This window comes from Strongylocentrotus purpuratus, unplaced genomic scaffold, assembly GCF_000002235.5.
Source record: "Strongylocentrotus purpuratus isolate Spur 01 unplaced genomic scaffold, Spur_5.0 spur5_scaffold_1, whole genome shotgun sequence".
NCBI classification, from domain to species: domain Eukaryota; kingdom Metazoa; phylum Echinodermata; class Echinoidea; order Camarodonta; family Strongylocentrotidae; genus Strongylocentrotus; species Strongylocentrotus purpuratus.
In genome coordinates, this window is record NW_022145594.1 from 43,842,222 (window position 1) to 43,869,686 (window position 27,465).

Genomic DNA, 27,465 nt, shown 5'->3' on the forward strand with positions numbered 1-27,465 from the left:
TAACACACAACGGTTGCAACGTATTATAGCCCCTAGGAAAACGCGAACATATTTTACGTGCGAGTGTTGAATTCATATCTTACAAGATATAGTCAGAGAGAGGTTCGATCGAAGTTCGTTAATCTAGCAGTGTTTAGTGAAGAAATCATACTCGAATACCGAACTAACGTCGGACGCAACATCATGGCCGTTCTCGGAACGATAAGCGGTCTTTTCTTGATGACCACCGTGTATCTCATGGTAGCCGTGGTCGTTATTTTCTTCATGTAAGTATATCACATTATGGTATATATATATATATATATTTTTATGCTCACCTGCGCAAAATGCTCGAGTGACGAGCTATTTATTATATTGCGATCGCTTTAATTGGTCCGTCGTACGTCGTCTGTATAAACTTTTTTTTATTTTTTATTATTATTTTTTTATTTTTTTTATCTTTTTCGACATAATACTCTTCTCGAAAACGCATGACTTCGGGTTTTAATAATAATAATAATAATAATTGATTCTTATTGAGCGCTACTACAGACGAACTGATCAGAGCGCTATACAACAGAAAATAACTATACACATCATAGCAATTAAACAAGGAACAGTAATTAAGATATTATGAACGAAAATAAATTTAGCTACTCAAAACGTTATTAACCAAACTTGGTAGGAATCATCCTTAGGTAAGAGAGTTCTGAATTTCTTCAATGGGGTACGTATCCTAAGGGGGGCCTGTGGCAGCGCCCCCGTAGTTTCTCCGAGGCACTTTTTACATTTTCGAATTATTCTCAAAACGCATGGCCCGAGTGTAATCAAACTAGATAGGAAAGTGTAATGGGGGTGCGAACCTCAAGGGGGCCTGGTGGCGGCGCCCCAAACTGCCTCAGGAGCACTTTTAATATTTTCAACTTCTACTCGAAACGCATAGTCGGATTTTAACCAAACTTAGTATTAATTATCCTTAGGCAAAGGAGATCCTTAGTTGTTCAAATTAATATGTTGTTTAGTAGCGCGTAGAGTGACCTAGGGAGAAGGGGCCGGGGTGGAGAGTTGGGGGGGGGGGGGGAGCAGGCACTGGCCATGGGTACATGTGGGGACGGTGTGCGGGGCACTGTCTCCTTTAGATAAATAGGGGAATGGATCATTCGAGTTAGGAAGGATCTCCTTGGCAACAAAGTCACGATGGCCGGAGCTAACAGTCTTATATGTCGTATAAGTACATGTATTTGCTTTTCATATTTGTCTGGCTTAAGAATAAACATCTCCAGTGTGAATGATGACCTGCAATAGTCGACCTTTGCTAACTGTTGGAACTATGAGCGGAAACTCAAACCTTTCCAGCAGAATAAAGTGATCAATAATGTTCTGTGAGAAATGACAGAAATGTCCCATTTCTTCAAGATTAGGCATATACATTGTAATATATTAGGTATATAATATATTAGGCATATAATGTATATACATGTATGTCCTTGAGCAAAGGAGTTTATGCTCCTCTCCACCATGGTGTTAATCGGTAACCTATAGCATGTCATTGTGTCTGGATTAACATGTGCTTGCATGTAAGAAGGCAATTAGCTGGAACGCTCCCAAGAGAGAGGAGAATGTGTACTATTATGTGTAGAATAACAAACGAATCCAGTGACCGGACTAATGATAATTCTGTAGGCGCTGAAGTCAGTTAACGGTAAAGCGCGATAAAGAAACCGTTATTATTATACTTATTTGTATTATGTTCATTATCATTATTATTAATATTATCTGTCTGATAAAAATTGAAGATAGAATAGGGCCTTCTTAATGTAGGGCAAATGCGCGGGGGCAGTCACTTTTTTGAAAGTTTATAATTACGGAACAAAAAGTTCCGGAACCGGGGGGGGGGGGGAGTATTATTCCGTTAATGATATAGCGTTCTATTTCCACCCTATGTCATTTTGGGGATTGCGAGCCTCAAGGGTAACAATCTTCCGAACCTAATAAGGATAAATAAATATTTAAACGAACCTTCAGAAAATTAACAAGTAGCCTTAACATAAGCCAAACATAATATTAATATCATCTGTTGCCAAAACAGATAGCCCTGTTATTCAGTTTTCGATTGTGTTTGAATATTTCGTTTGTTTCTCACAAAGTTGAGTGCTCTCTATTGTTTGTATTAACTGGATGAAATGAAGGTAAATAAACGATCGAGACGCAACTGAAAGAAGACAGGTCTCGTCCAGATATGACGCGGAAAAACTGAACCTGTTTTTAAAATGCTGACGTAAAGCACTATTAAAAGTGCAATACGCGTCACAGTTCTGTATCTTATAACACAGAGCTAAGCAGGGCTCAAATTAATTTTTTGTCCACGGGGGCTCTTCCCCCGAAAAAAGAGCCCCCGTGAGCCTTTTCACGGGGGCTCTTTTATTACTGACGGGGGCTCTTTTTTATACCAATATCCATTGAATTGGTACCTATGATACTCCTCAATTATTTGCTATTTCATCATTATCATTTCAATCAGCATTTTCCCTCTTACAAATTTACAAGCTACATAGCTGTTACTGGCCTGTGTATATAATATATACGCATACAACACTGATCTTTATGATGTCTTTAACGTGACATATCTTCTTCTCCCCTTGCAAACGAAAAAGAAAACATGGTCATTAAAAGGGATTAAGCGACAAATAATGATTGTGATTCAAATTGATGCGAATATTTGTTTGAATGAGCACTGCTATTCACCCGAATCTTCTTTGTAAAAACAACTTTTACAAATCTCAGCCATGCTTACTGAGTTGAGACGTTCCATTCAATTTAAAATACCCATTACATAATACACTTCTCCTAATCTCAAAGTGATCTTACAGCACAGTGGCAGAATTGCATGGCTGAGATTTGTAAAAGTCGTTTTTACATAGAAGATTCTGGTGAAAAGCATTGCTTATTCAAAAAAAATCCTTGCATCAATTTGAATCACAATGATTATTTTTCGCATGGTCCTTTTATTAAATAACCTTGTTTTCTGTTTTGTTTGCAGAGGGAGAAGAAGCTATGTCACGTTAAGAAATCATAAAGATCAGTTGTATTATGCGTATATACATATGATACCAGAACAAATGTTGATTATCAGAATGTCATTTTGGAATACCTCTATACAAATACCACATTGTCTTTAGCCCGTATCAGTATTAGTATGATCCAATATAAAGCTTTTATTCTTTATTTAATTCAGTATAATGCTTTTCCTCAAAAATAGTTTTGCTATTTTTTTAGGGTTGAGACGCTAAGAAATGGTTTCAAATGTACATTAAACGAACCCTGAACCATTGCAAAATGATGGTGGTTCTCTCTCTCTCTCTCTCTCTCTCTTTATTTTAATCATGCATTATCAACTACATATAAAGCAGCAACCAAAAACTTAGGGTTATCTGAGATAGGTGAAAGTAAGAGTTAAAGAAAAGGGCCTTCTTAATGTAGGGCAAATGCGCGGGGGCAGTCACTTTTTTGAAAGTTTATAATTACGGAACAAAAAGTTCCGGAACCGGGGGGGGGGGGGGGAGTATTATTCCGTTAATGATATAGCGTTCTATTTCCACCCTATGTCATTTTGGGGATTGCGAGCCTCAAGGGTAACAATCTTCCGAACCTAATAAGGATAAATAAATATTTAAACGAACCTTCAGAAAATTAACAAGTAGCCTTAACATAAGCCAAACATAATATTAATATCATCTGTTGCCAAAACAGATAGCCCTGTTATTCAGTTTTCGATTGTGTTTGAATATTTCGTTTGTTTCTCACAAAGTTGAGTGCTCTCTATTGTTTGTATTAACTGGATGAAATGAAGGTAAATAAACGATCGAGACGCAACTGAAAGAAGACAGGTCTCGTCCAGATATGACGCGGAAAAACTGAACCTGTTTTTAAAATGCTGACGTAAAGCACTATTAAAAGTGCAATACGCGTCACAGTTCTGTATCTTATAACACAGAGCTAAGCAGGGCTCAAATTAATTTTTTGTCCACGGGGGCTCTTCCCCCGAAAAAAGAGCCCCCGTGAGCCTTTTCACGGGGGCTCTTTTATTACTGACGGGGGCTCTTTTTTATACCAATATCCATTGAATTGGTACCTATGATACTCCTCAATTATTTGCTATTTCATCATTATCATTTCAATCAGCATTTTCCCTCTTACAAATTTACAAGCTACATAGCTGTTACTGGCCTGTGTATATAATATATACGCATACAACACTGATCTTTATGATGTCTTTAACGTGACATATCTTCTTCTCCCCTTGCAAACGAAAAAGAAAACATGGTCATTAAAAGGGATTAAGCGACAAATAATGATTGTGATTCAAATTGATGCGAATATTTGTTTGAATGAGCACTGCTATTCACCCGAATCTTCTTTGTAAAAACAACTTTTACAAATCTCAGCCATGCTTACTGAGTTGAGACGTTCCATTCAATTTAAAATACCCATTACATAATACACTTCTCCTAATCTCAAAGTGATCTTACAGCACAGTGGCAGAATTGCATGGCTGAGATTTGTAAAAGTCGTTTTTACATAGAAGATTCTGGTGAAAAGCATTGCTTATTCAAAAAAAATCCTTGCATCAATTTGAATCACAATGATTATTTTTCGCATGGTCCTTTTATTAAATAACCTTGTTTTCTGTTTTGTTTGCAGAGGGAGAAGAAGCTATGTCACGTTAAGAAATCATAAAGATCAGTTGTATTATGCGTATATACATATGATACCAGAACAAATGTTGATTATCAGAATGTCATTTTGGAATACCTCTATACAAATACCACATTGTCTTTAGCCCGTATCAGTATTAGTATGATCCAATATAAAGCTTTTATTCTTTATTTAATTCAGTATAATGCTTTTCCTCAAAAATAGTTTTGCTATTTTTTTAGGGTTGAGACGCTAAGAAATGGTTTCAAATGTACATTAAACGAACCCTGAACCATTGCAAAATGATGGTGGTTCTCTCTCTCTCTCTCTCTCTCTCTCTTTATTTTAATCATGCATTATCAACTACATATAAAGCAGCAACCAAAAACTTAGGGTTATCTGAGATAGGTGAAAGTAAGAGTTAAAGAAAAGGGCCTTCTTAATGTAGGGCAAATGCGCGGGGGCAGTCACTTTTTTGAAAGTTTATAATTACGGAACAAAAAGTTCCGGAACCGGGGGGGGGGGGGGGGAGTATTATTCCGTTAATGATATAGCGTTCTATTTCCACCCTATGTCATTTTGGGGATTGCGAGCCTCAAGGGTAACAATCTTCCGAACCTAATAAGGATAAATAAATATTTAAACGAACCTTCAGAAAATTAACAAGTAGCCTTAACATAAGCCAAACATAATATTAATATCATCTGTTGCCAAAACAGATAGCCCTGTTATTCAGTTTTCGATTGTGTTTGAATATTTCGTTTGTTTCTCACAAAGTTGAGTGCTCTCTATTGTTTGTATTAACTGGATGAAATGAAGGTAAATAAACGATCGAGACGCAACTGAAAGAAGACAGGTCTCGTCCAGATATGACGCGGAAAAACTGAACCTTTTTTTAAAATGCTGACGTAAAGCACTATTAAAAGTGCAATACGCGTCACAGTTCTGTATCTTATAACACAGAGCTAAGCAGGGCTCAAATTAATTTTTTGTCCACGGGGGCTCTTCCCCCGAAAAAAGAGCCCCCGTGAGCCTTTTCACGGGGGCTTTTATTACTGACGGGGGCTCTTTTTTATACCAATATCCATTGAATTGGTACCTATGATACTCCTCAATTATTTGCTATTTCATCATTATCATTTCAATCAGCATTTTCCCTCTTACAAATTTACAAGCTACATAGCTGTTACTGGCCTGTGTATATAATATATACGCATACAACACTGATCTTTATGATGTCTTTAACGTGACATATCTTCTTCTCCCCTTGCAAACGAAAAAGAAAACATGGTCATTAAAAGGGATTAAGCGACAAATAATGATTGTGATTCAAATTGATGAGAATATTTGTTTGAATGAGCACTGCTATTCACCCGAATCTTCTTTGTAAAAACAACTTTTACAAATCTCAGCCATGCTTACTGAGTTGAGACGTTCCATTCAATTTAAAATACCCATTACATAATACACTTCTCCTAATCTCAAAGTGATCTTACAGCACAGTGGCAGAATTGCATGGCTGAGATTTGTAAAAGTCGTTTTTACATAGAAGATTCTGGTGAAAAGCATTGCTTATTCAAAAAAAATCCTTGCATCAATTTGAATCACAATGATTATTTTTCGCATGGTCCTTTTATTAAATAACCTTGTTTTCTGTTTTGTTTGCAGAGGGAGAAGAAGCTATGTCACGTTAAGAAATCATAAAGATCAGTTGTATTATGCGTATATACATATGATACCAGAACAAATGTTGATTATCAGAATGTCATTTTGGAATACCTCTATACAAATACCACATTGTCTTTAGCCCGTATCAGTATTAGTATGATCCAATATAAAGCTTTTATTCTTTATTTAATTCAGTATAATGCTTTTCCTCAAAAATAGTTTTGCTATTTTTTTAGGGTTGAGACGCTAAGAAATGGTTTCAAATGTACATTAAACGAACCCTGAACCATTGCAAAATGATGGTGGTTCTCTCTCTCTCTCTCTCTCTCTTTATTTTAATCATGCATTATCAACTACATATAAAGCAGCAACCAAAAACTTAGGGTTATCTGAGATAGGTGAAAGTAAGAGTTAAAGAAAAGTCATGCTAAAACGGCGCTTCACTTCCCCCCGCCTTCTGAAAAAAATAAAATAGATTAGTAGTCCTCCTCTCCAGAATCCCCCTCCCCCCCCCCGCTTTAATATCACATTTTCACTTGGCAGCCCAAGGGGGCCGGGGGGGGGGGGGGGTGGGAGGAGGGGGTTAAACCCCTACCCCCCCCCCCCGCCGTAGATCTGCCCATGTAACCTTATCATTCCACGCAGGGACGGCGATCCCGGGGGGACGGGGGGGGGGGGGACACGTCCCCCCCCCCTCAATTTTTTAGGGGGGATCGTCCCCCCTGGAAATATGAAAAAGTGCAAAACAAATTGTATAGCATATACTGAATAATGACTGCAACACACTTTTAGGCTCTGGAAGGCCCAAGAGTGCAGCGTTTAGACTAATAAAATTGCAAAGAAAATCTCGCTCGGTCGCTACGCTCCCTCGCATAACATCCTCGTAAAAAAAAATCGCATTTCGTCCCCCCCCGGTCATTAACAGAAATCGCCGCCCCTGATTTCACGACATTTTGGTCTTCCTCTTCTCCACAAAAGGGACTTTTATATTTGCGTGGACGTGGACGTGGACGTGGACGTGTTACGTCCTTTTAAGGCACTAGCTGGCAATCACATGTGACATCCTTTTAAGCACTGGCAGTGCCTTAAAAGGAGGTCACACGTTGCAGTCCACGTTCTCATCGTGCAAATCTAAAAGTCCCTGATATTGATTTACTGGTCGAGGTTCATTATTTGCTGACAACGAAAAACTTCTCCAGGCCATGACCATGTTTCTGCCCTTGCCCGATCGCCTCCAGCTCCAGCAGACATGGCGCGGCAGCGTGCACACGCACCGCTACTCACGGCGCAGTAGGCCTATAACCACTGCTGACGGCGGCACTGCACTGCGAGCTGAATCGGTAATAATAGGCCTACTCATAAAACGAGAAATCATGCACACTAATCTTAGTTCCATTTCATTGGTTTAAGGTTTGAAAATTGAAACTCAATATTGTGTTAAAGTTATAACAAAAAAGATTATCTTTATTTTATAATTCCACCGGGGCGATTTTTAATATTGCAATCGCCCCTGTGAGCAACCTGACGGGGGCGATTTTGTAGCTTACGGGGGCGAATCGCCCACCGCCCCCGTGTATTTTGAGCGCTGGAACTAAGTATACTCGCTGGACCTTTGTTGCGTGCAACTGCCATTCATTTTACACGTGAAAAAAACCACCGCGGTTTACGGCGTCATATCATCAAACATTACAATATAGTAGGAGATCAGCCTGTAGGTCCCGTGACCAATCTCTGGGAACAAAGGTTTGAAAGTGTTTTTTTGTTCCCTGATGAATACTGAACAATTTTTACTTGGGCTGCCCCCTTGAAAATCCCGGGCATTTTCGTGAGGGGTCAACAAAGGTCACACAGGGATAAAAACTAAAATAGTTCCAATCGTGTCAATATGCATATCAAATTACTCGTCTGGTCAGGAGGATTCCAAAAATGTATAGTTTGCTATACCTCCGACCTTAAATGAGGGCGCTATGGTCAAAAACGTTGAAAGGACAACACACTTTTGACTGGTGGTCAAATTCACCAACACAGTAAACCTTATTAAATCACATATCAAATTACTCGTCTCGTCATAAGAATTCCAAAAATGTATAGGTTTTTATACCTTCGACCTTAAATGAGGGCGCTATGGTCGAAAAAGTCAATGCACTTTAGAAATTCACCAACACAGTTAACATCGTCCGATTCTAATGATTTTAGTGTCTAATAATATGTTTTTTGACATAACAAATTTAACTAAGCAACTTTTAAAATCAAAAGTAGTTGCCATAACCTTGAAATTTCCCCCAAACCCATGGATAAGAAGTTGTTAGATGTTTGTCATGTTTGTCATGGTCAAGGTAAACACTTTTACTTTTGAAAGTTGTATAGTTGAATTTGCCATGTCAGAAAACATATTATTAGACCCTAAAATCATTAGAATCGGACAATGTTAACTGTGTTGGTGAATTTCTAAAGTGCATTGACCTTTTTGACCATAGCGCCCTCATTTAAGGTCGGAGGTACATCAAACTATATATTTTTGGAATCCTTATGACCAGACGAGTAATTTGATATGCATAATGACACGATTGGAACTATTTTAATTTTTATCCCTGTGTGACCTTTGTTGACCCCTCACGAAAATGCCCGGGATTTTCAAGGGGGCAGCCCAAGTCAAAATTGTTCGGTATTCATCAGGGAACACAAAAACACTTTCAAACCTTTGTTCCCAGAGATTGGTCACGGGACCTACAGGCTGGTCTCCTACTAATAGGGACTTTTAGGTTTGCGTTGACTGATACGTGTGACGTCGATCGTAGCAATCCCCATTGTCTTCGTGCGAATCTAAAAGTCCCTAATCCCTCTAGACAGCTACATTCTCAAAACTCTGGCTTACTCGTGTCTCGTTATTCCTGGGGTTAACACAAAGTGTGGGGGGGGGGGGGAGAACCTTCCCTCATGCTGGGCCGTCATCATGGAATACTCTCCCTCAATGGATACCAACAAAAGCAGTTCTGGTGAAGTGTTAAAATATAATCTTAAGAAATATATGTTTTATTTAGCCTATAATATTTATTACCTCTACCTTTCATGTCCTTACCTTGTAGTTGTACTTTGTCTATTTATCATGTATTTCATCTTTTGCACAAGCTGCGCCTTGAGCATTATTGTCAAGTGGATTTGGCGCCTTACAAATCTTATGTATTATTAATATTATTATATGTTCATGAGGCTGCAAACGATATTTTTAGCAACCTGCGAATTTTCCTTTCTCTATTTTTTTTTCTAGCTATGATTATTGGACTCATACGTATTTCAAGAGGCTTGGTATTCCAGGACCCCCTCCCAAACCCATCTTTGGCAATGCGTTGGACTTTAGCAAGGTGAGATAACCAGTTTCAAAATAAGAAGATTGATATCATTAGCTAGTCTGCTGGCACGGACTTTAATTTGACACTTTACCATAATTCATGAAGCCTTCAGTAGAGCCTAGATATGTCAGTCTCAGACCGTGTCAGCTAAAGTTCAGAGCATTATGTTCTTTCAGGTTACGTGGTGTTAGTGCAATAGCAGTACAAATGAAGTATATTAAACTCAATTAGAATATTATTTCATAGTTTTTATCGGGCGGGGCGGGGGGGGGGGGTGGGAATAGCTGAAAGGGAGGCATAGAAAATGGTAAAATTAAATGTCCATGGCGGGATTAGCAATTACTGTGTCATCGTCTTGACTATATGAGACATGAATAACCCTTAACCCTGATGAAGATATGTTTCTCTAGATGATCGGGTAGGCATTATATAATCATTCGTAGAGGTATGTTTATAAAAATAGCCAACATGTAATGTATCTAAGGTAGCTATACTTTGTACAATATGCATAGAGAACCTTGTTCATTAGGCAGGGTTAGGGTCATGGTTATGATTTGTTGTAAGGCTAATTAGTGCCATCGTATCTCTTTTGTTTTCTTTAGTTTAAATAAGAACATATTTTATCCTAATTATCACCTTATAGCAGCCCATTTTCGACGTGATCGACGAGTACGCAAATAAATACGGTCCAGTTGTCGGTATCTACATGTGGAGGCGACCCCTGCTCCTGATCAGAGACCTCGATATGCTACGTGATATCATGGTCAAGGACCACCATAGATTCTACAATAAATTTGTAAGAAATGTTGATATTTTTGTCTTGTGAATGAAGCAATTGTGCTTGATTGACTGATAATGCAATCTTGAAAAAAGAAACTAAAAGTGAATGCATTGATGATGATAATAATACTAATACTGATACTCGTAATAATCATTACAATAATAATAATAATAGTAATAATGATAATAATGATAATAATAATAATACAAATAATAACAATAATAATAACAAAAAATGATAGTTATGATTATATTAATAATGAATATAATAATAAATGATACTGTAAGTAATAATATTGGCCAGGGATGATGATGGCGATTAAAATGACGATGGCTGTGATGGTCATGAAGATGATGGTGGTGCTGATGATGATGATGATGGTGCTGATGATGATGGGTGATGATGATGATGGTGCTGCTGATGGCGATGATGGTCCTGATAATGAGGGTGGTTATTATGACAATGTTTGTGGTGGAGGTTATGATGATTTTGATGGTCATGCAAAAGAAATCCAGTTCTGTTTATAATGAATCAATCGGCAGTTCGATTCTGTCCCTGTAAAATATTGAATGAACTGAATTGAAATGAAATGATTTTGAATGAGTGTGCTGACACAAAAGCAGTCAAGCTTTATCTAAAGTTGCTATTCCTGTCTTCATATTTAAAAAGAATAATATATTTAGCCCTCCACAGGCTACTTTATAGGATAAGGTCGAAATAACAAAGAAAACAAATCATGAAATTACATTATGTTTGATTCACTTGGTTACAAGGTGATTCTTTCATTTGTATTCATTAAAATACAAATTTAAGTGACTGCCACCTAAAAATAAATTTCATATACATACGAGGTAAATTATAAATATATCTTTCATTCTCATAATATTGATATATAATTGGCTGCTTTATCAATGCTACTAGTACTATGCAATTGAGTTCATCATATACCATGTTTTATTCTTTTCTAGCCGTTTCCAATGAGCTCAGGAAATTTCGACAACGCCCTCTTCCTCTTGAGAGACGCACAGTGGAAGAGAGTTCGTGATATCACGACACCAACCTTCACAGGAAAGAAAATGAAAATGGTATTCAATGAAAAGCTTTGCTTACACTCAAGATTTAGTCATTGACTAAATCTCGAGTGTAAGCAAAGCATATCAAACAAAATATACTTGAGGGCTATTCCAATGCAGGTAGTCCACTGCCTGGTCTGTTTCCTTGTCGCGCACCAAATTAGCTGAGAAAATAAGAACACTTTAAGGGCAAGTCCAGTCTAAAAATAACTTACTTTCAATAGAAGCAGAAAAATCAGACAAACTAATCAAAAAAAGGTTGAGCAAAATCGGATAACTAATAAAAAAATTATGAATTTGTAATGACATTAAAAACTTTGAAAATCACGAGAGAAATTGGCAACTCACTCATGAGTCAGTGACGTCATGGCCTGACTATGCAGTAATTGATTTCTTTATATTGATAATATAAGTTTCCTATTCCCCCCTAAGAATCTTATTTCCTCACACCAACATCCAAGTTATATAGATAGTAATATTTGTTGGGGTGGATGCATTAATATCGAGTAATTTTGTTCAGTTAAATCATGAAAAATGTAAATTTTGATAAACTATTCATGTAAAATTCAATAGTTGTAAATATACCTTTTTTCGGAAATATAGTATCAATTCCTCAAAGTTCATAAAATATTTTGTGAAATGTCATGCAGTCAATATGATACAAATCATAAAATCTGGGCAAAGGCATGGGGAAATCAAGTTTTTGGGGGTAAAAAGGGAAATTAATTGGATAAAAATATATAAAGCAATTGATAAATAGTGAGGCAATGACGTCACAAACTGATAATCAAATTGGCAATTTATGTAGAGATTTCCATTGTTCCGTAGTTTTTCATAGTTTTTCAAAAATTCATAACTTCCTTATTAGTTATCCAATTTTACTCATTTTGTTATAACTCTGTTTCTCTTATTTTTCTGCATCTATTAAAATCAATTTTTTTTTGGAGTGGACTTGGCCTTTAAACAGGGACAGTCCTTGCCTTTAATTCTTACCCTCGCAACTATTGTATTTCTGGGGGTCACGTGATGTATGTGGGATGCATGTGAGGAAGGAGGACATAGATGATTGAAGAATTAAAATATATATAAAAACAGACAGAATCTGCACTAAATCCAGGGTGCTCTAGAATTCATAGTTGAGTAATTCAAAAAAATGAAAATCTTCCTAATTAATTTAATCAGGGGTGCCCCTAAGGTGTGAAGGATTTCGTATTACAAATTTCAATTCACTTCACATTGATTAGGTTGTGACCTTTTCCCAAATGGACATTGTTACGGCTCAGTCGCTAAGCTCTCTCATATATAATCATAACATCTATATACGTACGGCAGAAAGGTGCTGAATATGGAGGAACTGTATATTTTTTTTCACTTTCAAAGCATGAAATTTGGCAGCCATCATAATTTGCCCGTCGGCCTTAGTATAATGACTCAAGAGCAGATAGATGGTGCGATGAACGCAAGCGCAGTCATCATTTGCATACTATTGGCTTACTGCAGAGTTTGATGTTTTAGATTGGTATCCGTTCTTTGTCTTTACCAGATGTCAGGTATCCTCAATGAAGGTGCAGACACAATGGTTGAGAAGCTACTACAATCATGTGATGAGGATGGGAACATCGATTCACTTGAGTAAGTATCTGTTACGAAGATTGCAGGAAAGAGGAAAGAGAAAAAATATTAAGAAAGAGAATAGAAGAGAAAGGAGCGGACAGAGACAGAGAAACAGGAAAAGAGACATTTCTCGCCTTTTACATGTTAAAATCTTGTAATGACTGTTTCATATTACAGATATATTGACTGCAATGAGAGGATAGCTGTTTTTAAATCCCTTATCGTAAGATTGTTGCATTAGGAGTGTATACAACAAGAAAATGAATAGTTTTACTATAAAAGACGTTTCCTGCCGCCTACATCGGAATAGTACATTTTTTATTGCTGACGTCACGCATAGTACCTTTTTTCCCTAGGGAAAAAAGTACTATGCGTGACGTCAGCGAGCGTACAGGATTTCAATGCCTCAGCTCACTGCGCTCAAGCATGCGCACATGCAATTTGCGCTGTGCGCGCGATAATTGCACTACACTATACGCAGCGCCAGCTAAACCCTGTTTTTGAGCCGTGCAATTTTCTTTGATTTCTTTTAGATCTGAATGTAAGATGTGAATGTGAGTATAAGGTTCATGTTATTACAGAAGTGTAGGAATAATACAGATGGAAGGGATATAAAACAAATATAAAATGACTCATTCTCGGAACAAGCTAAAACTATTAGCACTCAGGAACATCATTAGTACTTTTCTCCCTCGGGCCGATGGCCCTCGGGAGAATAGTATAGTATTAATGACTGCTTTGAGAGAAATAGTTGTTTTTATACGCTCAAGGGAAGGTTCAAATACACCAGTTTACAGTTGTGTGCGCCATTTTAAACAAAGCTAATGACCTAGGAGTCATGTATTTATGCGTAAATTAAGATTGCGCCCATGCAAATAATGATGACATCACTGCCTGCGCGCTGCGTTGTGCGCGCACATCATCATTTGCATGGGCGCAATTTTAATTTACGCATAAATACCAGAGGTCAGAGGTTATTGGCCCCAATTTTGGGGCCAATGACCCGAGGTCAACTGTCTGCGCATGCGCACTGATACAACTGTAAACTGGTGTATTGTGCTATTGCCCCAAGGCGTGCCGAGGGCAATAGCCCAATTGTAACCTTCCCGAGAGCGTATAAAAACAACTATTTCTCGAATATTAAAGCAGTCATTAATACTTTTATTTGCCGAAAACAAAAGAGTCAACTAATGACACCACTTTGGCCTTTCTCTAGTTTCTCTGCACGGTTGTTTTTATGAGTGTATCTTTGAGAGTAGACTAAATCTAGATTCTAGTCTAAGCAAGATATTTTTACAATTTTGGGGTTGGGCCGGCCCTGTGGGGAATAGAGAGAAGAACCTGCGCTTTCATATCACACCTCACTTATTGAGTATCACCTTCAGCATCACAACAGATAAAGGTTTGAATCTCAAATTGAAAAAAAAACTTGACGCAATGCACGTAGACTGCATAGAGACTGCATTGCGTGTAATCTCTATGGGAAGAATATAGCACACAACATCGGGTGCGCGATCAGACACCCTGACAACTAGATCTATTTTCGTCTACGTCTATGCTGGTACTCCATTTTTCAGCAACTAAACGAACATATTTATGGATAATTTCACGTACCTATTTTGTTGTTCTTGCTGTCAGCGAGTCTTGCATTTGATAAGTTGAAATCCTGGGACAGTTTCTTTAGCCATTTTTGTCTTGTTTGGAATTGTCTTGTCTTGTATGAAAATACCGACCAATTCTTCGCACACGTACGGTATCCTCGATCGCTCAAAACATTTTTTAACATTTAAACCTATGGGGTAACCATGGAGACTCAACTATTTTCCCGGTAACTATGATTACTGGGATTTTAGAACTGTGTTAACCATGGTTACTGGGAATTTTACAGAAATAGTTAAAGTTTATGAATGCAATTTCGACCAATCAGATGGCTGGATTTCTTAAGTGAGATATATAATACTAGTTGATGTTCCTTCGATGCGAATAGTTTCAGCTAGATCCTCGAGTGTCATTGTATATTTGTATACTATATAGGCTCAGGAGTCATAGCAGGGTGTAACATCCCCGAGAGCCAGTATAGAAACAGCTATGCCTCGAATTTTAAAGACCCACTGCACTACTTGTAGCTACTTGCGCCCTCTATATAACAAACAATGCCTAATCGGTGACCATTGGTCCCCCATAATCCACTTTTTCTTATGTTAACTGAGAGCTGAGTTGATGAGATAACCACCTGTCCAGTAACCTTGCAGGGCACTCTAATCTCTCTCTTGTAAACTACGGCAGATAAGCTTTAAAGCATTCCACATATATTTTATATACCGAATTTACACAAAAATCTACAAAGAATTCTTGCCTTATCCTTTTCTTGAGTAAATATTTGTTAAAACGTGACAGCAAATCTAAAACACTGTCTGTAAATTTTCGCTGTAAGATTGCCTGAATGTTACGCTCGTTCGGGAATCGCACACACACACTGTTTGGTATCTGCGCTCGCACAAAGAAACTTGTTACACGCAAACCAATGTGGATCTCGGCAAAAATTAACTATGCGGCCCGTTACCTGGGGCAACGGGCATCTTTGTCATTAACTATTTCCCGTTACCCGGGGCAACGGGCATAGTTCGTTTCTTTGCGGGCATGGCTAAAATCACGACTCCTATTTTGACCAATCAGATGACTAGATTTATTCAACATACTAAAGAGAGGTATATAAACTTCAATATGTTTAATAATGTATGAAACCATAGATGATGAGATGTACTCGACATTTTGCTAGGTGAAAGACGCATTGCAAATCGTATGTCCAACTTTTGTGTGTGTGTGAGTGTGTGTCTGCTTATTTATTTTTTCCCTTCCCTATTATTTATTTATCTTTCCTTTTTCGCTGTTTTTCCTCCCCCTCCCTCTCTTTATTCCTCCCCTCCCTCTTCTCTCCCTTCTCTCTCTCTCTATCTCTCTTTCTTTTTCTCTCTCTCCCTCTTCTTCGCTCCTCTCTCTATTTCCCTTTTCTCTTCCCTCTCTCCTCTTATTATTGTCACAATGTTCACCCCTCTATACCCTGTTACTCCTCTTCCTCTTCTACCTCAGATTGTTTGGAAGCTTTGTAATGGACTCTGTGGCAAGCTGTGGGTTCGGTCTGAAGGTCAACTCGCAGAAAGACAAAGATCACCTCTTCATTAAAAACGGCAAGAGATTCTTCGAATTTATTTTTAACTCTCCGGTTTTCATGGCTGTGTGTAAGTATTAACCCCTCTTCTTGACGCGGTAACCCGTGTAAATTAATGGCGAGTGCGCGCAACAAAGGATTTGCGCGTATTCATTGAAGCGTGTCGAACTTTACATCATCCTAAAAACACTGCAGCGGTACGCGTCATGTCTGAATGTGGTATCGCTTCGTATAAATTGTGTGAACGCATGATTTATGAGAGTGAACGGAAGGGGGGGGGGGAGACACATTGTTTGAGTGTGCAAACGTGTTCACAAACGTTTAGTTCGCTTGCGTATTTTGAGAAGGGTACTTTTTGTGAATTGGCCCAAAATAAGAATGCTGTAAGGCCATTTTATACCTTTATTTGTTAGCAATTTTAATACGCAATAGCGGCCTTTGATTCGCTCAGAAAGTGGTTGTTCTCACACCATTTGCCATTCGTTTAGAGGATCGTATTTTACCGCGTCCTTTTTATTAGATTAAGATTATATAGCATTATATGTGTACGGAAGCTTAACTTGAACAAAAAGTAAATACAGTATGATGATAATTTTTGTAATTTTAGAGTCATCAGACAAAAATTTGGAGCCAGAAGGGCAATAACTATGTCTAAAACGAATGAGTTGATTTATAATGTCCTTCTCTCTCCCAATGATATAAAACTACCTTTACTACTTCTACTACTACTTCTACTCCAGGCTTGAATGTGTTGTAACAAGTTTTCAAATTACGGATTTATCATTGTATTATTATTCTGCCACTTTTTGGTAATCTATGTATACATAAATATTTTTGTTCAAGTCAATATATTTATAATGATTGTCATTAGTTTGAGGGATCCATATTTTACTTCAGTGAATCCCTCCATTTCCACAGGTTTAACCTAACAAATGAAAAAGAACTATTATACTGGATATATTTTGTGTATACTTTCTATTTTATAACTTTAAACCATACAGGACTAATATATGTATTATATTATTGTATACCGGATTTCTGTCAAATTCACAGTTCTGTTGGAAATGGAAAAAAAAAACTAAAACTTAAACTGAAATGTAATCGTTTGACAAAAATGTTTCCAAATATGACTTTGTATTGACCTTCAAGCTTTCATGCCTTTCCTGAGGCCTGTCGTCAAGTTCTTCAATTTCTCACTCTTCCCGAAAGACGTCATTCATTTCTTCACTGACGTCACAGAGAAGGCAGTCGCTCTGAGAGAAAGTCATCCTTCCAGACAGGTACGTCAGATTTTGTTATGACAATATTATTTCTGCTATTGTAATCATAATACCGCTTCGTATGCGTTATGGGGCACAGAAAATGAGAATTGGCTTCTAATGGCCCCGGCGCCCAGTTTGAATCAGGGAGCAAAGATTAAGTTGTGAGATTTTTTTTCGCACCCCGGTTACAGACTAACCACATTAAGAATGCATCTACAGATATTACTCTTATTTCAATAGTTTAAACAAGTTTGTTTCTCATTTGTCTTGGTCACACAGAGAGTGGACTTTCTACAGCTCCTGATTGATGCCAAGAATGGTAAGAGCAAAATGGCGAGTGAAAACGACGAAGACGACATCCATAACAAATACTTCAAAGACGCAGGAGCTGATGAGAACATTTCGACCAAAACTCAAAAATACTTGACAAGGGAGGAACTACTTGCTCAGGTAAGAAAAGCTTCTTCTTCTTTGTCTATTTCTTCGTCTTCTTCTATGTTAACTTTTTCGTCGTCTTCTACCCCTCCTCCTTCTTTTTTCCCCCAGCTTCTTCGTCGTCTTTTTTTTTCCTTTTCTGCTTCTTCTCCTTCTTCTTCTGCTTCTTTAGTCTTCTCCTTCTTCTTGTTCAATCTTCTTTTCCTTCATCTACATTATCATCATCTTGTTGATATTATTATTATTATTATTAGTAGTAGTAGTAGTACATGTGCTTTGAATAGTCATTGAATTCGTTAAAGGGACTTGGTAACATTGTAAAGATGAGAGAAAATGGTGCTAATGTACTAAGTTCAATGCTAGATGTACAATTAAAGATAATCTGAAAGTTTGAGTGAAAACGATAACAATTGGGAAAACTGATAAGAGGGTAAGAGGACACTTTTTTTTTTTTGGTCTCGAAATTTGAAAATTTGACATTTTGCTCCGTTGGGGGGGGGGGGGGGGGGTAAGGTCACCTTTCTTAGGTCAGCCATGGGGGTAATTTTTTTTTTTTTTTTTTTTTTTTAAAATAAATAAAAAATATATATATATTTTAGGGGGGTTTACACACATAAAAATACAAAAGGGGGGGGGGGTTTAACCCCCCAAACACCCCCCCCCCTGCGTACGCGCCTGGCTCAGGATATATCCACCCGCGGTTGTGTAAGTCATTAGATCATATGAGACATATTTGTAAATGAAGTTACACATTTACAGAAGAATATTTTTCACATAAAAAAATTATAGTTTCATATTTTAAACAAATCGCACATAAAGTTTTTACAATTTCCTCGACCACAGTCCTTGCATATAAATTTTAAAATATTTTTTTTCTTTTCCACAATAATTTTTCAAAATTTACTTCAGAGAGAAAAAAAGCGTAATGATAAAATGAAAGAAGATATATGATAAAAAAGGAAAAGGATTAAAAAAAAAATATATATAAACAAATCTATACAATTAACGGTCGTTATTTTCCCCACAAAAAAGACATTTTCGAGCCTTTCTGTTTTTAGAGAACATTAAATTAGTTTTATCTTTCAAACGCCATTGGAATTTAACTTTTCATTTTGTCGGCTTACAAATAGGACAAACTACCTATAAACTTTAATTTTGGCTAATATTTGCAGTGCATTTGATCATATTTGAGACCAAACCTGTGTTATTTCCTTTTCCGACTCAGAAAGTAAACAATCTTACAATCTCTTTCTTCTCTTTGACCTTCTTGCTCTCTCTGTTTGTTAATACGGTCTTTCTTTGCCTCCCGTTTTTCTTCACACCGCAGAACTGATCGAGAATGCGGGGAGACTTGTACTTACAAGGGTTATAAGATTGAGAAGGGTCTGCAGATCTGGATACCAACCTACACCATTCAACGTGATCCGATCTACTGGCCCGATCCCCTCAAGTTTGATCCTGACAGGTAGGTGGAACGTAGAGGGCAAGGCACGTGTTCCCCCCCCCCCCAAAAAAAAAATGTCCAGAATCGGTTGAACTTTTTATGACGTCGATCGATTACATGTATGTGCCCCCCCCCCCCCCCCCCAAAAAAAAAAAAAAAAAAAAAAAAAAAAATCAAACTCTGGCTACGTGCCTGTAGAGGGCAGTCCAGCATTTGTAATTATTTCATGTATGTGTAAGCGAAAAAAAATAAGAGACACGGACTAGCGAAAGTTTAGTATAAATTGGTCCAAAAATAAAGTTAAAGATATACAGTAGGTTTGCGGTTGCACCATTTGAGAAACGGGGTGGATTGGGGAGACCTGGAAAGGACTCTCGGTAATTTTTATTTCTTGAGTGTGTGTAGTCCTTATCTACATCGCCACGCAAGCCGATCCTTATAAGCAGCATCTAAAATTAAAGATTTTCAAAACCATATGGAATCTCAAATTGGCAAATTGGTCAGTGGACCATGACGAATAGGCACGGACAACTCTCCCGTTTGTCGTTTGTCTGTTGTGTGTGTAAAATAATAATTTCTGTTTTTCTTCTAAATGCCTTCTCCCATGGGTCACTACTAAATATATATTTTGGACAGCTCATTATAATAACTTTTCTGTAAAGAAAAAGGAACCACATTCATAAATCCTGAAAAAAATGCATTTTAGTCATTGATGCTAGTAATTCACAGTAAAATTTAATCGAAGTTCTAAACTTGTATTTTTTTTGGAACTCTCTCTTTCTATAAATATGTATGTCCATCTTTTTTTTCTTTACTTTCCATTTTATAAACCCTCACTCTACATTACTCTTTGATACTTTTCTCATGCAATATCTCTCTCTCTGTCCATAATTACTCTCCCATTCCCCCTTTCCTCTCCCCCACCTCCCCAACCACTTTCCCATTCCCCTCCCTTCCCCAACCCTCCTCTCCCCCTCCCTTCCCCCTCCCTCCTCCCCCTTCTTCCCTCTCCTCTCCCTCTCTCCCCTCCCTCCTTGCCTCCATCCCTCCCGACCCCTGCCCAGATTCACGAAGGCGAATCGCGAGGGTTGTAACCCGTTCACCTGGTTGCCTTTCGGTGCGGGACCACGTATCTGTATCGGTATGAGGTTCGCTCTTATGGAAGCCAAGATGGCGCTAGTCCGATCCTTGCAAGTAGTCCGCTTCGAGATTTCGCCTTTAACCAAGGTGGATTATGTTTTGAATCATAGATAGATTATCACTTTGGGAGGTTTGGCCAGAGCACATCTGGTATATTCCCTCTTCAATACCATAAATACCCTAAATACAAAGCTTAAATACACAATATGTGCCTCTTAAATTGTTTGTTCAGGTGTAAGGTACCTTGATGTGCCAGTTCGTAAATACTATCTGCGCATGGGCAGATAAAGGTAATTTGTTCCCAAATTGTAAAAACTCATCGATACGAATTACTGATATCGTGCTCATGGAAGTTATGTAATCAGTATTCATTTATGCACCGACACTACATTTGTCTGATACACAACTGGAAGTCATCTTCTCAAGAGGCAAACAAAAGGTATTCATGAAGCCCATCCATCATTTCGGCAGTGATTATTATAATATGCACAGGTGGGACGTATCCATCGTGTAAAAGATCTGTGAATATTTTGGAGTCATGCGTTCCAAAGCTATTTAAAAACTGGCTTATTGCCATCAATTTGTTTGAGCTGCACATGTGCCAGAGACCCGGATGGATGTTGTGAATGATGCTTGTCGCCCTCTTTAGGGCCTAAGAAAATCGGCTTTCTGTGTTCGCCCTCGCCCTGGTGTAGTCTATAAGCACAGATTATAATTTGACACTTCACTACAATTCCTGGATATGTCTAACAGGGCAGACATCGTTACTCACAACGACACTGTGCCTGCAAACTAGCCCTGATATTTTTTCCACTTGAAATGCCATTTGTGTGGGTTTTTTTCTTCAGATCCCACCAGATGTCGGAAACACTTCGCTCCTGTCGAAGAAAAGCAGCTACACTCTCAAGGCTGTACAACGTCATTGAGTACAAGCACCAAAGCCATAGGAATCACAAGACTTTAAAAATAGTAATGAAGTAGAACAATAGTTTAAAAATAAAGGTAGTGGGAAAAAAAGGCGAAGGGAAGGGAATGTGAGAAATAGATAAAAGTGCTCCCTCCCAGGCTCCCCCCAATACTGCTGTCCTTGTATATTTGTATTTTATTCTCTCTTGAAAGCGCCCCCACCCAAAATGCCAATGCTCCTTCAGTGATTGGAGTTAAGCTGAGTACATTAGATCAGCGTTTTTCAACCGGGGTGCCGCAAAATATCTATACTAGGGGTGCCGCGAGAGAAATTTAGTTGCATCAAAAAATATTTTGGAATAACGTCGATTTCGTGAATTAAAAAGTATTAGAAACAGCTTAAATATGTTATTTGGTGAGGGAATAGCATTATAAGATAACAATTTTATTTCTCCCTCGCTCGCTTCACTTGCTCGCATTATTTACAAACATGCCCGACGTGCCCGAATACTATTTTATATCCTTTATATCGCTTCACTCGCTCGCAACATGTAGAAAAGGAATTATTCCGGGCAATGAGATGCCCGAATATCCATGTATATTTGGTGGAGGGATGCCTGCATACATTATATTTCGTATCTTATCTAGTTTTAATTACAACAAGTTATTTTTAGCATGCTATTATTGTAGGTGTCTTTTTTATGCTTGCTCGCTTGAATTATTATAATATGTGCTTTACGATGTATGCTTTAATCAGTTATTCACGTTACAAAACTTAGTAATAAATTAGTTGTTACTGAAACATGATCACAAAGCCTTTCGAGAAATCAACGAAGCAGCAATGTCTAGTTCGAGTCAGGGAATACTGGAACATCAGGAGTGAACTCTCTGAAGCAGATGGTATTATCTTCAAAGGCAGCAAACTAGTGGTTCCCACTAATATGAGAAGGTTCATGATAAACAAAATCCATGAAGGACACTTAGGCATCGAGAAGTGTAAGAAAGCTCAACTATGCCAATAACCAGAACCAGAAGCGGACGAGTTGTTAAACCGCCAGATCGCTTGAACTTGTAAATAAATGAAAGCGAACCACAGAGAAAGACTTTCGCGTTTTGTAAATAGGTTATATTTACAGAGTTCAACTTGGACTTTAACACATAACTGCAGGATTGCATGAGCATGACATATATATTGGCATGTTATAGTTTATCAATATAACCGGTTTTAATCAGTCACTTTGATTACAAAAATCAACATTTATCACCCAACCTCAACGGAGAATTACAGTATAGCGAATCGCAACCTGCAAAAATATGGACTGTCGCGTAATAAGTGATACTTGAAAGCGACAGTACTCCATCTTTAAGGGACAGAATAATGCTCTGGTACAGTCGCGAGTGTACAGGTAGTCCACCCTGTCACTCTGTAGAGTTTAAGAAGTTTTATATATGTATATGTGTAAACCTCTTTTAAAGAAGGGATGTGTAGTGATAGCTACATGTAGTTTAACAGAGTCTGCAAATACAGACTAGCATGTATAATTAAATATAGAACGACGTGCAACCCATGACTCATGCCAGGTCATGTTTAGTCTAGTTCTAGTTCTAGTTTAGTCTAGTTCAGCCAGTATACATTTTCTTCCAAAATTGTTTGGCACATGACATTTATTTGTAATCTTGAACATTCAGTGTAAGTTTCGTTAGATTCTGTGAGAATTCATTTTATTTTTTTTTTACCAGAACTCAAGTTTATCTTTAAGCCGAGTGATGGCGCGATCCTTATATTGCGTTATCCTCACTCATCGCGCGATAACGCATCGAAATCCAAGTTTGAGTTCGTTGGGATAACGCAATCTAAGGATCGCGCCATCACTCGGCTTAACGTTTATAGTCGGCGAATGACAAAAATCGATATAGGGTCCAGAACTAGACTAGGTCATGTTATGAAACAATGAGTTCATGACTACAAAGATGTCTGACTGACAGAGCCTCAATAAAGCTTTACAACTTATTCAATCAAGTTCAATCAAAGCTCTCTAACTGGTCTTTTATAAGAACACAATAGTTATCTCGTCAAATCAGCTCTCAATTAACAAAAACAAAAAGGGGATCATGAGGGACCAACGGGCATTGCATTATTGCTATATAGAGGGCGCAAGCAGCTACAAATAGTGACGGACACAGAAACTGGGTATAATAGGGAGTTATCCGAACTAATTAAGTTAAATGGGAAGTATTAAGCTCAATTTGGATCACAATTATGACACCTACAAGATCTTTATATATAACTGATGCGTTCACTATTGGATTGGACCAGGTACTTCCCTGGGTTTAACAAAGTCCTTCAAGTGATCAAATATTTATCACACCTTTGAAAAAGTCTAGCCCATGACCTACTAACAGTGAGTCACCAGGTAGGTAGCACACCGCTCCGGGCAACACAAGCACCTTGCATTGTGAAAATTAAAGATCTAAGGTCAGATCTCTCGCCAGAGGTTGGGACATAATTTATAGGCAGGGTGGCCCATCAGCAGGCCCCCAAAATTGAAATCCTCTACATAATCAGCTTTTTGAAGTGAATATTTACGAAGAATCAACAGACAAATTATTTACTATTATTTCTACCAAGATAAATAACTTTCATGAAATACATGGATGAATAAATAACAAAAATTGATTTAAATCCAAGTCTACTGATCTAAAGTGACCTTAGACTTTGACTTTGTGATCTAGAATTGGTGTCATGTGATTTATGATACTTGATAACCCTTGGGTACAAGTTTCATGGAATTTGAACATTCAAACACTTTTGAAATTATGCTTAAATTTCAAAATCTTGATGTTGATGCCACATCAAAGTCAAAGTTTGCAGACCTGAAATTACATTTGACCTTGACTTAGTGACCTGAAATTCTACTCACATGATTGGGGATACTTGATTACCCTATAGTCCAAGTTTCATTGTATAAGAACTTACATTTTCAAAATTATATTAAAAATTCAAAAACTTAACCTCAGGTAAAGTTTTTGATAATGATGCCACAACATAGTCTAAGTTTGTTGACCTGAAATGACCTTTGACCTTGAATTTGCGACCTGAAATTCTTATTAAATAATTGGGGATACTTGATACCCCTATAGTCCAATTTTCATTGAATAAAAACTTATACTTTCAAAATTATATTAAAAATTCAAAAACTTAACCTAAGGTTAAGTTTTTGATGTTGACGCCGCCGTCGCCGCCATCGCCGTCACAGGAAAAGCGGCGCCTATGTCTCGCTTTTTGCTACGCAGGGGAGACAAAAACAACACATATGCAAGCACACCAATACTTAGGTGCCGGCGATAACACTTTTTCAATCGCCTCTACCATTTCTTTCACAATGCTATCGAATAACCAGAACTCAACTTTTATCTTGAACTCTTCTAGACAGAATAAAAAACAAGTTGGCTTCAAAATTGTAGACAATTGATCTACTGGTCTGAGGACACTACAAAGACTGAGCTCATTTACCGGTAGCTATTTTTCTTCAAAGAAGTGTGAAATACCTTAAAATTGAGATCTTATTAAAAATTGGTCATTAAGATTTTACATGTTTGAATGTTCACATAAGAAGCTATTGCAAATTCTTTCAATACAAATTATAGTCAAATCATAAAGCAAGTCATAATTAATAAGCACTGATGGAACTTACTGCTGACAAGAGGAAGAGAGCAATTTTGGAGCTCCATGACAACACCCTCTAAGACTCCCATCATTGGAGCGATATCCAACAGGATTAGGACCAAAGACTGTCAACACAAAAACAGCAGCACAGTTTACTAACATGTATCATTATGCTTAGCTTAGTTGATTTTGATCAATTGTAAAGTGCAAGTCAAAACACAGATAGAATCAACAATAAAAACCCAATGAATTTCTGAATTTTCTTTTTCCTATTCAATAAAATCATATGCATATCAAGAAGGGGCATGTTACAGAAAGCAATGTTTGTTTATCACGCGTGTATCTAAATGTTAAGGAGTTTGTGACAGCTTTTTTGTCAAACAACTTAAAATAGAAATTGAGTTGTATAAGTGTAAGATGTTATCCTCTGAATATGCGCTTACCTTGAATGTATCACATAATGTTCTCAATGGCAGCAGCCTGGATTTACATTAATTTTCAAGATTACTAGATTAAGGGTATAAACTATAAAGGAAAACTTCAATTTAGGGGTCACTGTAAATTTTAGAGGGTCCTTTTGAGTTCCCAATCCTGATAGTAGTGTTATCAATATGGGATTACTTTTTAACCTGACATTGTGGCACACAATACTTTAATACATAAAACGTTCCCTTCACTATGTATCACAAATCAACATCTTGGTTTTACTTTATTTTTCAGGCTGGAGGAAGCTAGGCCTACCTGTTTGGGTCCGAAGACATCTCCCTTGCCAATGGAGTAGAGGAGAGAATAGGCTATCTGTCCTGCAGCACCGGTTACAAGCACACGCAGTGGTTCAGCCTGGAACATGAAACAGATACATCTCCATTACATTCAAATATACTCAAGTCTCAAGGTGTTCTCTAAATCCACATATCTATTATTTTCTGAACCGTAACTGTTTAACGTTACTTTCTGAACAGATTGCATACAGATGTTGTTTCCTTTGTGAGATATGAGTATAAACACATTTGGCTGTAACTTACATGCAATGAGGGGCCAAATATATAGTCATTACAGTATAGAAGCACATCATGGAGTCTCATGATCATTAAACAACCAATTGACAAATGAAAGGAAAAAAAATCTTACTGATAAAAAGTAACAAAAATGTTTCTGCATGAACTTAGAATTTACATACGGTACACATGTACATGTACTGTAGTATCAACCCAATTCCGAAAAAAAATAGTGCTCATTCCCCCCCCCCCCCCCCCCTCTCCAACTGAGCGAAATATTGACCGGCACGATTTTTGAAATTTCAGCACACTAAATTTCAAAATGATTTCAAATTTGGGCCCCCACCCCTAGGAAATCCTGGATCCGCGCCTGGATCGGTGCCCCTGTCCCTCTCTCAATTCCAGTGCTGCCTACTAAAATATGTGTGGACTCACATAACGAACTGTTTGTTGCTGATATATTATTGTTGCTGCTGCTGTTTTTTTTACTTTAGAAACAGAAATAAGCAAACAAGTGCATCTTTGTGCTATAACTGCTCTTCTCTATCCGTTTTAACTTCTTCTTCTCTTCTGTTAATTAGCTTCAAATTAAAGGCCATTCAGCCTCTTACGAAGATCTGTACAGAAGGCTTTGTCCAGATTATCCATTAACGTATCAATCGTTTTAACACGGCGTGTTATATTCTTTTGGGCCAAGTGGTAGGCTGGGTGCAGACGGAATCAGTGCAGCCGCAGATCAAGGGCGAGCGGCCCTTGCCCCCCCCCCCCGCAAAAAAAGGGAGAGAGAGAAGAAAAAGAAGAGAAAGCCAACTGGAAAGAAAGAAGATGAAGAAGAAAAGGAAAGAGGGATGAAGGAAATTCGGGGGGGGGGGGGCAAAAAGGGCGTTGCCCCCGCCCCGCCCGCACCAACATAACTAGAGAGAATGAAGGGAAAGGGAAAGAGGAGAGCTAAAAGGGAACAAAAAAGAGGAAGAAGAAAAGAAAAAGGAGGAAGAAGGAGATCGGGGCCGAAAGGGCCTTGCCTCCCCCCAACACCATACACAAAGGAAGAAGAAGAAGAGGAAGAAGAAAAGAAAAGAAGGGGGATATCACTTGAAATTTTCCCGCCAACAAGTTGTGGATCGGGGGGGGGGGGGGGGGCAAAAGGCACTTCCCCCCCCCCCCCCCTCTGCACCCGTCAACGAAAAAGAGAGAATAAAGAATCCCCAAATAATATTCGATAGTCCAGTGATTTACAGATGTTGCTGAAATTTTCCGAGATTTTTCGTCACTTTTTAGTAAATT

The 27,465-nt window shown here is 38.0% G+C and overlaps 1 protein-coding gene and 1 long non-coding RNA gene across 6 annotated transcripts; one reads left to right on the forward strand and one right to left on the reverse strand.

Moving 5' to 3' along the window:
• LOC591011 (cytochrome P450 3A56) lies at window positions 1-26,422 on the forward strand. 5 transcript variants are annotated; one of them, XM_030978282.1, is made up of 11 exons: window positions 1-266; window positions 9,611-9,704; window positions 10,336-10,488; window positions 11,442-11,558; window positions 13,090-13,178; window positions 16,251-16,399; window positions 17,479-17,609; window positions 17,871-18,041; window positions 19,354-19,491; window positions 20,535-20,697; window positions 25,904-26,422. In XM_030978282.1, exons 1-9 carry the CDS (start codon window positions 184-186, stop codon window positions 19,357-19,359), a joined length of 993 nt encoding a protein of 330 aa, XP_030834142.1. In that variant the 5' UTR covers window positions 1-183; the 3' UTR covers window positions 19,360-19,491; window positions 20,535-20,697; window positions 25,904-26,422. The 5 variants fall into 5 exon arrangements, with proteins under 5 accessions (XP_030834142.1, XP_030834141.1, XP_030834140.1 ...); XM_030978281.1 differs by lacking the exon at window positions 25,904-26,422 and adding an exon at window positions 21,459-22,042; XM_030978280.1 differs by lacking the exon at window positions 25,904-26,422 and having other exon boundaries at window positions 20,535-20,812.
• Window positions 13,102-25,973, reverse strand: LOC115921146. The gene is made up of 3 exons (XR_004062774.1): window positions 25,925-25,973; window positions 25,212-25,308; window positions 13,102-13,186 (listed from the first exon to the last, which is right to left on the reverse strand). It is a non-coding gene; the product is annotated as an uncharacterized LOC115921146 (long non-coding RNA).
• Window positions 26,423-27,465: the final 1,043 nt, after the last annotated feature.

What these genes read in the sequence shown, in the direction of transcription:
- LOC591011 (XM_030978282.1), top strand. Translation starts at nt 184, where the DNA reads ATGGCCGTTCTCGGAACGATAAGCGGTCTTTTCTTGATGACCACCGTG. An exon ending in ATGCGTTGGACTTTAGCAAG is followed by an intron (nt 9,705 to 10,335) that starts GTGAGATAACCA and finishes ATCACCTTATAG; the next exon opens with CAGCCCATTTTCGACGTGAT. An exon ending in CAGGAAAGAAAATGAAAATG is followed by an intron (nt 11,559 to 13,089) that starts GTATTCAATGAA and finishes TGTCTTTACCAG; the next exon opens with ATGTCAGGTATCCTCAATGA.